Source organism: Lingula anatina, chromosome 2, assembly GCF_051362555.1.
Source record: "Lingula anatina isolate TDL-2025a chromosome 2, LinAna3.0, whole genome shotgun sequence".
In the NCBI taxonomy this organism is placed as follows: domain Eukaryota; kingdom Metazoa; phylum Brachiopoda; class Lingulata; order Lingulida; family Lingulidae; genus Lingula; species Lingula anatina.
The window spans coordinates 48,552,269-48,563,338 of NC_141768.1; the positions used below are offsets into that span (position 1 = coordinate 48,552,269).

Genomic DNA, 11,070 nt, shown 5'->3' on the forward strand with positions numbered 1-11,070 from the left:
AAGACTGAAAATTCATGTGTTAGCATTCAGGACAGTTAGTACTGGTAGAAATGCTAATGCAAGAATTTCTGTGCTATCCCCTACCCAAACAAAAAATCATATTTAAACTTCACTTAATCCTTGAAGACAAAACTTTTGGTTCTTACCCTGTCCTATAATACCAATTAAGGTACTGTACTACAACACTGCACCTATTCCTGTCTTACCTAAGGAGGTGATATAATAAGGTGTACCTTACCGTCCTACCTGCAGAGGTGATGTATTATTATGGCAGGTAAGTACCCCCTGTACACCTTAATTTAAGGTATACCTACCCGCCCTACCTGAGAAGGTGCTATTTTAAGGTATACCAGTACCTACCTGCTCTACCTGCAGAGGTAGTATTAAGCAGTTGATTTGAGATCTCTTCCTGGTCGTCATAGGTTAATACCATGCGGCTACGAAGAGGCGCAAAGAACTTCTTAACATCTACTGTTTTGACCAGCAGTTCCCTGTGTTCTAATAGACACTGCTGGAGTTTCTCGTATGCAGCCCAATCTTCTTGCAAGTCTGCCATGGTTGTTTAAAACTGTAAGAAGACTACAAAGTGCTTTTTTACGCACTTATCCTGCCAAGAAAATACAATTGCACGAAAATCTAATCATAATAATAATAATGATATAACACACTGTACAGGGGGTATTACCATATTAAAATACATGTATAATATTACTTATCAAAAAGTAAAATTCTACTCCTTATTTAAATTCAAACGATAGCGACAATGTTATATTATATGATATGAAATATCAAGCAATCTGTCAAGGGTTTTTGTAAAGTTAAACGATTTGCTGCACTATCTCTCAACATTGCATGTATGTGTTTGTACATGTGATTATTTAAATTCACAGGTAGGGCCTACTACATGTAGTACTAACAGTAGATTGTTATAACAACTTACAAGCACCGGTAGACTCTTGAGTGTTGATTGTTGATGATTCCACTGGATACCTTAAACACAGATAGACTTCTACTTTCCGTCACTTGACTTCCACGTTGTGGTTTGTCCTTCCTGTAACCTGGGGCATTTTGATCAGGGTCTCACTATCTGAGACCGCAACCAGGAAGTTGACACAGACCAGGAAAGGTCGAAGGTCAGAGGGTAAATGGACAACATCTGCGCGTGCGTAATAGGGCCGGTTATGCAGACGGCGCGGCTTTGTGTACTCACTTCCTTGGTCAAACAGAAAGGTGTAAATTACAGCGCAATTCACCCGATTTATTTTATTTATCACAAAACAACATTCAAATAACACAACTTGCAAAGTTTTCTGTTTAATAGGATCACGTTATAATAAAACACTTCGTTTAAAGCCATTTTTTTTTTTGCTTTTTGCATTCACGACAGTGTATTCTTTGTTGATGTCAGTGTGCCTTGTAAGTGGCGGTTTAATTTTAAGGGGGGGGGGGTAGTTTAATACCAATTAAAATTGATCTTAACGGATAAGTTTTCAATCTTATTTATTTATTTAATAAACAAGAACAACATGTTTTATCTTATATAAAACAATTTGCAAACAAGCTTAGCGCAGAGCTATTTTAATATAAAAGGCCCCCAGTTAGACGGCGATATTTTCACCAGTTGATTTTCCATTTTCTTGGTCACTCATGTTTCCGTACAGTGTACATGTGCCATTTCTAGTCAAACACCCTCGGATGATTTCACCGATAGTAACAAGAATTAGGCCTACAATGACATATATTTTTTGTTTAGGTACGAAAAACCCGGTAATTTTTAATCATTCAAAAGGCGGAAAGCGCGACGAACATGCAGGCTTTTAAAATAGCGGCAATGACTACGACTTTATAAAGGTATAGGCCTACTAGGGATTATAGGCCTAATGCTCACTCATTTACTTTCCATAAATTCACTTTTCTAGTTAAATTTAGCATTTTGCACTTTTTTTTTTTTTATATATATATTTTGTATTTTTTATACTTAAAAATATAAAATTATTATTTTAAAACTCAACAGTTGTAATGAAAATACTTGGTGTATTCCTTCGCTATACTCCGATTCTCAACCGCTTCCATGTCCGCATTAACACTGTGTTCCAAGCATGGAAATGGGCATACCGGTATATGTATGACCAACAAAATGGAAAATCAGATGATGCTCGTTTCGAAATAAAATGTTCACCTTATTTTCGTTACATTTAGAACTTTTGTTTTCTGTAAATGTATTTGAATAAAGGCTAGGAAATGCCTGTGCATCTCATCTACATAGTTGGACGGAAGCTGGTAGACAACTAAATTTCTGTCTGAGCTGGCACTGTCGAACGGGACTGGGCAACCATCTAATTTTCACACCTCTCTAATTTCATTTCCACGCCGAGCCATGTATGAGGTTTTAAAAACAATAACATACTTGTGTGATATAAAAATTATATCTGTATAGCACGTTTCCAATGATTATGAGTACACCGGAATTATGGGAAGTGCGCAACGTGGGTCGCCGTCCAAAATGGGTCCTGTGACGCTATAAAATTAAAGGCTCTACGCTAAGCGTGTGTGCAAACTGTTTTATTTCAGATTAAACCGTGCTGATTTTATCTAATAAATCAATCAATAAATAAATAAGATTGTAATTTAAACGATTCTAAGAGGATCATCTATAACTGGTATAAAGCGCGTGAGCTTTTGGCTTGTGCGCCTTTTTCAGGGTCTTACCCCCTCCCCTCAGATATCCGCCACCGATTTACAATCTATACCGACAATACACTCTCCTGAATGCAACGAAGTGGCCTTGGAAAAGAAAAAATACGGGGGTTTGAACGAAGTGGTTTTTATAAAACGTTAGCCAAACAGCACACTTTACCCCTTGTTCTATCACGAAGTTGGTTTGTAATTAATCAATTAAATCAGATAAATTGTACTGTAATCAACAACCTTCTGTTTGATCATGGAATTAACGGGCCCAGGGTGTGTACAGGAATCCACTGTATACATTAAATGAACAAAATAACAAAAAGTCTGAAATGAATTACTTTTGATAACATATGTGAGAATATATATGTAAAATTATATAAACCTTTACATAAATATCACTCTTGGTTACATGTATATCACTCTTGGTTACATGTATATCACTCTTGGTTACATGTATATCACTCTTGGTTACATGTATATCACTCTTGGTTACATGCAAATTACCAAAGCTAGGAAATTAATATGTTACTTCTTTGGCAATACTGACGTAATACTTGTATAATAAACTCGACAATGCAATGTGAAAGTAATTGATAGCCGAGTGCAATAACAAATAATCTTGTTAAACAGAACATAGCAATACCTATGAAAACTTTCTTTTTCTTTGTTTTATCACAAATGCATATTTTTTAAAAAATAAAAATACTAAAATTTAAGAATTCAACCAAAAAAGTACAAAAACACGATTTTACATTATATCACAGAAAAACATTATGATTATGAAAATATCTATCTAAGTTAGACTATGATTGTCATTAGTATTTTGATGAATATAGTAGAACTTGGTAAAAATGACCTTTCCATATTAGTTCACCAAATCCAGCAAAATACGTCATAATTACCTGAAACAGTTTTCCACAGATCCTTGAAATAGAATCCTTTTAACTTGTCTTTGTATCAGAAAAAGCTTGGTCACTTTTATATAAAAATTTACAACTAGGCCTATTACTATTTATTTATAGAATACTGAACTCAGAAGGAAAAATTAAAATCAACATATAATCCTTGGTTTAAAAGTATAAGCCAAATAATGAAAATATTTGCAATGTCCAAATGATGACATTACTGCCAAGGCGGTACTTTACACAGATCTCTCCTCAACTTTTAAAATTATTGGCTTTTCAGGTTTCATTGGATTTGACTTGGAGAGCACCAGAGGAACCTGTGTCTCCGCACACGTCTTCAACGTGAAGTTCTGCAGGACCTTCACAATGATAATCTTCATCTCGAGCAGGGCCAGACGCATACCAATACAGTTGCGGGGCCCCATACCGAAGGGCATGTACCAGTAGGGGTTGCGTTTTGCTTTCTCCTCTGGCGTGAATCGCTCTGGGTCGAACTTCTCAGGGTCCGGGTACTTTTCAGGATCCATGTGGATGGCGTAGATTGGAATTGCCACGGCTGTCCCCTTGGGAATGAATAAGCCGTTCACGGTGGTGTCTTGGTTGGCCACACGGTCTACACGAATGCCAACGGGATAAAGCCTCATCGACTCATTCAGAACCTGCTCCAGATAGCCCAACTTTGACACAGTGTCGTAAGTGGGTTCGGCACCTTGCAGCACGTCGTCAATCTCTTGTATTAGTCGCTGCTGTATCTCAGGATGGGTGGCCAGGAGATAGGTTGTGAATCCTAGAGTGTCATTTGCAGTTCCAAAACCTGCGATGAAGAAAATCAGCCCGTTGCCTGCAATTTCTTCCGTCGTCAGGGCTTTTTTCTTCCATTTTTCCACCTCTTTCTCGTCATCACCCAGATCAGACGTAGACATGGTGTGCGCAGTCAACATCAACTGCAGAAAATCGTTGAAGTGTCCCTTCTGGGCTTGCTTTCTCTCATCCAGAAGAGCTTTTGTGGTTTCCCCAAAAAATTGGAATGACCCCAATACCCCACGGAATCCAGGAACGTGCCGAAGGATGGGTGACAGCTTTTTTATCAAGCGAGGTGCAAAAAACATGAGGAAGACGACAGGATCTGCCAAACTGATATTATTAGCTTTTTCTGCATTTTTTACAAAGGGGTGGTTAGGGTTGTTCAGCGAGTCAACCTCGACTCCAAAAGCTGTAGTGCATATCACGTCCATTGTGAACCAACCCCAGATTTTATTGTCGAAGCTCTCTCCAGCTTTGGCTTTCTTCTTCAAGTTTTCAATCAGGGTGTTGGCGCACTTAAGAATCATTGCCTCCATGTGTCGAAGCTTACCGGAACTGAACGTTGGAGTCAACGTACTTCGCATCTAAAACGTGAAAAAAGACCATTTCAGACCGTTTGTTTTTAGCTACAAAGGGAGTCAAAACATATTTTAAGAGAACTGGGCCTCGTAACGCGGTCGCAGTGCGCGATGCTTTCGTGTTACGGGGCCCTGGGCTGTTTTCATCTAGAATATTAACCTTTCTTAATATTTTTTTTAATTTTCACATATCTTTGTAATTGCGTTCCCTGGTATTTGTTCTTATGTAAAGTTTATTGAACATTTAAGTTCTAAAATAATCATGTTTTCATAAGTTTAAGTACCATTTGCGGTCTTAACATATGTTAATATGTACATGTCATAACATGTTGATCAGGCATAACCCCGCCCCCTTGAGCTTGACGCAAAGTAAACACTGCAATCAAGGAGTGTGCAATAAGTGGGCCAAATTATGCAAACGGCGATTACATGTACTAAGACTTTGAAGACGTACCCATATATATATATATATATATATATATATATATATATATATATATATATATATATATATATATATGTTTTCTCTAAAGACTTAAAAAAGATGAGTGAAACAAGGAGCGCAGTCAGATCAGCAGACTAACATATTCGCGCAACAAATATGGCCGACCCACTGGTATGCAATTGCGTAATCCCCGCGGGGAATTTATTCAGTGTCTAATCGGGAATTAAGCGGCAAATTTTTTGGTGGGTCGCCATATTTTATGCGTGTATCTGATATTTGACCGCTGATGTGAATGCCCTCAAGGACTCGCTTTCCCTACCTGTTTCCACTGTTCACCTCTAACTGCAAAGACCGACTTGTCCACTGGCGATATTTCTATGTCAGGATCTGTATTCCTGTCAGTGAAGACGCTGGCCTGTTTTACCATCACCTCTTTTAACATTTCCGGGTCTGTGATCATAATATCCCCAAGGAAGTTAAAAAACATCCCCGAAGACAGGGCGACCGTGTTACCATAGGTCTTAGTGACATTTAGATCGAAGTCACAAAGACCGTTTTTCATCAGGTCTACCATATGCCCCAGCAGGGGTAAAGGGGTTGGTCCTGGGAGGCCAAACTTACGCCTGTTGTCCCAGCTGTAGTGTAGGTAGATGATGGTCAGAACGGCTACAACCAACACAACAACTACCCACGAAGGCAGGAAGTAGAAATCCATGCTGTCTGGATCTGTTAATACACTGGAAATATGGCTGATTGTCTTAATCGTATTTCAGCGCAACCCATATATTGCACTGAAAGTCTGTTTGTGTGTTTATTTTAACACAATAGAATCTCAACAGCACAGGCGTCAAACGGTTGCGCATGGGCAGTGCGACTCGTAGATGAAGGCTGATCAAGTTTGTTTGTGTTTGACCTACCCCCCCCCCCTACCCCGCCCACACACACACACACACACACACACACACACACACACACACACACTTCAAATAATCCTAGTTAGTGGGCCAAAATACACCGAAAATAAGGGACGCGGTTTACCTGTTCAAACCAATGAGCCCCGGACCCTGTATAATAGAGATCTCTCTCTCTCGTACAGGACACTGGACATCGTGACGAAAAAATAAAGTACTGAAAAATAACGTACCAGGAGTGGACGATACCAAAAGTTAATTTTTAAAAATAATATGCGTGGATGGAACGATTAAAAATAAACATCAATTAAAACAATTATATATTCTTATTAATTTATTTTGGTCTTTCAGTTAAGACCACTTTTAAACTGTTAAAGTTCTTTAATGAGATGCCTCTGACTCTTTCTGCACCGCTGCATATTATCCTCTGATGTCACAGAGATCACTTTGCGTGAGACTACTAGCGACCCCTTGACGAGTTAATGTCACTACACATGCGCATACCTTTGACACCAGTGCTGTTGAGATCCTAAATAAACACACAAGCTGCAGTTTTCGGTCCAATATTTGTGTTGCGCTGAAATAAGATTAAGTTTAGACAATCGGTCATATTGCCTGTGTACAGCAGATCCAGACAGCATGGATTTCTTCTTCCTGCCTTCATGGGTAGTTGTCGTGTTGGTTGTAGCCGTTCTGACCATCATCTACCTACACTACAGCTGGGACAACAGGCGCAAGTTTGGCCTCCCAGGACCAACCCCTTTACCCCTGCTTGGACATATAGTGGACATGATAAAATACGGTCTTTGTGACTTCGATCTACATGTCACTAGGACCTACGGTAAGACGGCCGCCTTGTCTTCGGGGATATTCCTTAACATTCTGGGGGATATTATGATCACAGACCCGGAAATGTTAAAGGAGGTGATGGTAAAACAGGCCAGCGTCTTCACGGACAGGAATGCAGATCCGGACACGCAAATATCGCCAGTGGACAAGTCGGTCTTTGCAGTAAGAGGTGAACCGTGGAAACAGGTGAGCCCTTGTCTCACTCATTTTCTTAAAATACTTTTAAGACCGCCCATGTATATTTATATAATATAGTATTAAAGGTTAGTCTCAGTCCCCATTCCCAGAGATTAGATCGATCCAACTAGATCGACCTAACTCCCTGGGGGTTCACACTAAATAGCTGTCAGCCGAGCGGGCACTAAAGTTAATTACCCCCTTACAGCTTGTAGTAGGTGGGACGGACATTTAAGCCGAATTATCTGACAGTAATCTAGTGAGACTCCCCACGGGGATAGATCGATCTAAAATCTATGGGAATGCGCCCCTAGTAATCGCCGTTTGCATAATTTGACCTACTTATTGCACACTCCTTGATTTCAGTGTTTACTTTGCGTCACGCTCAGGGGGGCGGGGTTATGCCTGAATAACATGTTATGACATGTAGACCTATATATGAACATATTTATGGACCGCATAGCTTGTGCCAAAACTTATAATAATATGCTTATTTAAAGACTAAAACGTTTGAACCAATTTAAAATGTTCAGTAGGCTTTACATGAGAACAAATAGCTAGGCCTTCTAAAAACGCAATTACCAAAATATGTAAGATTAAAATAATTATTAAGAAAGATCAATATTTAAAACTCATAAAACCAATTTCAAGTTGGATGATCAGTTATAGAATTTCCTTTAAAAATGTTTTGACTCCCTTTACAAAAAAAAAATAGGTCTGAAATGTTCTATTTTGTCGTTCTAGATGCGAAGTACGTTGACTCCAACGTTCAGTTCCGGGAAGCTTCGACACATGGAGGCAATGATTCTTAAGTGCGCTAACACCCTGATTGAAAACTTGAAGAAGAAAGCCAAAGCTGGAGAGAGTTTTGAAAACAAAATCTGGGGTTGTTATACAATGGACGTGATATGTGCTACAGCCTTTGGAGTCGAGGTTGACTCGCTGAACAACCCTAACCACCCTTTTGTAAAAAATGCAGAAAAAGCTAATGATATCAATCTTTCAGATCCTGCCGTTCTCCTCCTCTTTTTTGCACCTCGCTTGATAAAAAAGCTGGCACCCATCCTTCGGCACGTTCCTGGATTCCGTGGGGTATTGAGCTCATTCCATTACTTTGGAGAAACGACTAAAGCTCTTCTGGATGTGAGAAAGCAAGCCCAGGAAGGACACTACAATGATTTTCTGCAGTTGATGTTGACTGCGCACACCATGTCCACGTCTGATCTGGGTGATGACGAGAAAGAGGTGGCAAAATGGAAGAAAAAAGCCCTGACCACGGAAGAAATTGCGGGCAACGGGATGATTTTCTTCATTGCAGGTTTTGGAACTGCAAATGACACTTTAGGATTCACAACCTATCTCCTGGCCACCCATCCTGAGATACAGCAGCGACTAATACAGGAGGTTGATGATGTGCTGCAAGGTGCCGAACCCACTTACGACACTGTGTCAAAGTTGAGCTATCTGGAGCAGGTTCTGAATGAGTCGATGAGGCTTTATCCTGTTGGCATTCGTGTAGACCGTGTGGCCAACCAAGACACCACCGTGAACGGCTTATTCATTCCCAAGGGGACAGCCGTGGTAATTCCGATCTACGCCATCCACATGGATCCTGAAAAGTACCCGGACCCTGAGAAGTTCGACCCAGAGCGATTCACGCCAGAGGAGAAAGCAAAACGCAACCCCTACTGGTACATGCCCTTCGGTATGGGGCCCCGCAACTGTATTGGTATGCGTCTGGCCCTGCTCGAGATGAAGATTATCCTCGTGAAGGTCCTGCAGAACTTCACGTTGAAGACGTGTGCGGAGACACAGGTTCCTATGGTGCTCTCCAAGTCAAATCCAATGAAACCTGAAAAGCCAATAATTTTAAAAGTTGAGGAAAGATTTGTGTAAAATACCAACTTGGCAGTAATGTTATCATTTGAAAATTGCAAAGATTTTAATTATATGGCGTACTTAATACTTTCAGATTAAGGTTTTTATGTTAATTTTAATTATTTCGTCTGGCTCTAACATTCTATAAATTAAATAATATTAGTTGTCAACTTTTTATAGAAATGTAACAAAGCTCTTTCTGTTAAAAGTATTTAAAAAGATTCCATTTAAAGGATGTTTGGGAAAACCATTCCAGGTAGGGGGCTAATTGTGATGTATTTTACTGAATCTGGTAAAATCATATAGAAACGTCATTTTTACCTTTTTCTCTGAAATTCATCATTAGACAATTGACAATCATAATGGGGACTGAAATTATTTTCATAGTCAAAATGTAATTCTGATGTGATATTATGTACTGCTAAGCTCACATTTTAGTGTTTTTATTAAAAATATCCATTTGTGATAAAACGAAGAAAAAGAAACAGTTTTCATTGGTATTTCTTTGAAATGTTCTGTTAAACAAGATTATTTGTTACTGCATTCAGGTATCAATTACTTCTACATTGCATTGTACAAAAGTTATGTAATAGAAAATTTTGGGACTGTAAAAGATATTACGTCAGAATTGCCAAAGAAGTTACATATTGATTTCTTAGCTTAGTAAATTGCATATAACCAAGAGCGATTTACAATTTAATATTGGGGTAACGGTTTATATAATTTTACACATATATTCTCACATTTGTTATTAGAAATAATTCATTTTTATCGTTTTGTTCATTTTATGTATACAGTGGACACCGAAGATCTTGTTACGTAGTTATTTGAATTATAGTCTATTGTCGTCTATCTTGAACAAATTTTGCGGGACGGAATTTTTCTTTGGTATTAGCTGAAACTTGTGATAATTGCGGACCTCGAAAGTGTCTTATTTCTGGTAAGTCTATTGTGTTTGTAATATATACAGAAAAAAAGAGTAGATCCTTTAATTTCATTACTTTAAACTGTGATTGCAAATATTTCTACATATCAGGTTCGTGGCAAGCAGAGTTTAATTGGGGGAATAGTAGTTTAGAAAATATTGACATAGGATTTGCATTATTCTGGTATACATTGGGATTAAGAAATGGACAGGACCAGCCCCTTAACTGCGCTTAAGACTTGTGTTTGATAATGCACTCCCACCTCAATCCCCATGATGCGCATGTACAGTATTATCCACCATGTCAAATAATCTGACAGGTAAATATGGCATATTCAATCAGTATTACTCGGAGTGTTAGTATTTGTTTAGAATACACTTTAATTTCTCTGCTATGCATATTTATGTATAACCTAGAGAGGTGTCAGCATTTACAGGGGCAGATCCAGGATTATTTGAAGTGGGGGGGGGGGGCGGAATGACAGGCCTTGGGTTTGGTGTGGGGTTAGGGGCCTACTCAAGGGCTCCGAAAATAGTTTGGTGTTTAATATGGAGAGCAAACAGTGCCCTCTGATTTAGCTATTCAAAAGGGGAATATTGGTGTGATATATTTTTCAAAAACCGAAGGGCGGGTCAGGACCCCCCTGACCCCCTCTAAATCATAACAAGGATTGTAGGCCTAATGTAAGCAGTCTGTGAACCATGAGTGTCCGACATTTGGATGTAATAATTAACAATTTATTTGTTCTATTAAAAGGATATATCTTGAATAAGTTTATAATAAAGCACATCGAACAAAATGCGAGTTTTAATTTGTAGTTGATGAACGTGGTGTGGGTTTGAAGAATACACCACTGTTTATATCGGCAAAACGCTGCACATTGGAAATGAGCCCAAGACAGGCATGAGG

General features: G+C 39.0%; 3 protein-coding genes across 5 annotated transcripts in view; 1 reads left to right on the forward strand and 2 right to left on the reverse strand.

The window, feature by feature from the left end:
- Positions 1-1,343, reverse strand: part of LOC106159725 (caspase recruitment domain-containing protein 11-like) — a 29,159-nt gene extending 27,816 nt beyond the window's left edge. Inside the window, exons 1-2 of one of the 3 annotated variants that reach the window (XM_087005508.1) lie at positions 941-1,343; positions 361-579 (exon numbers count right to left, since the gene is read on the reverse strand). In XM_087005508.1, the coding sequence (XP_086861634.1) occupies positions 361-556 (196 nt within the window). In that variant the 5' untranslated portion in view covers positions 557-579; positions 941-1,343. Of the gene's footprint in view, positions 1-360; positions 608-940 lie in introns of all 3 variants that reach the window. The other 2 variants (XM_087005506.1, XM_087005507.1) reach the window with 2 other exon arrangements.
- Positions 1,344-3,011: 1,668 nt separating this feature from the next.
- Positions 3,012-6,305, reverse strand: LOC106159724 (cytochrome P450 3A41). The gene is made up of 2 exons (XM_013536109.3): positions 5,740-6,305; positions 3,012-4,981 (listed from the first exon to the last, which is right to left on the reverse strand). Exons 1-2 carry the CDS (start codon positions 6,133-6,135, stop codon positions 3,830-3,832), a joined length of 1,548 nt encoding a protein of 515 aa, XP_013391563.2. The 5' UTR covers positions 6,136-6,305; the 3' UTR covers positions 3,012-3,829.
- Positions 6,306-6,811: 506 nt separating this feature from the next.
- LOC106159740 (cytochrome P450 3A24-like) lies at positions 6,812-10,960 on the forward strand. Its single transcript, XM_013536138.3, has 2 exons — positions 6,812-7,366; positions 8,102-10,960. The coding sequence occupies exons 1-2, from the start codon at positions 6,971-6,973 to the stop codon at positions 9,251-9,253; spliced, it is 1,548 nt and encodes a 515-aa protein (XP_013391592.2). The 5' UTR covers positions 6,812-6,970; the 3' UTR covers positions 9,254-10,960.
- The last annotated feature ends 110 nt before the right edge of the window (positions 10,961-11,070 follow it).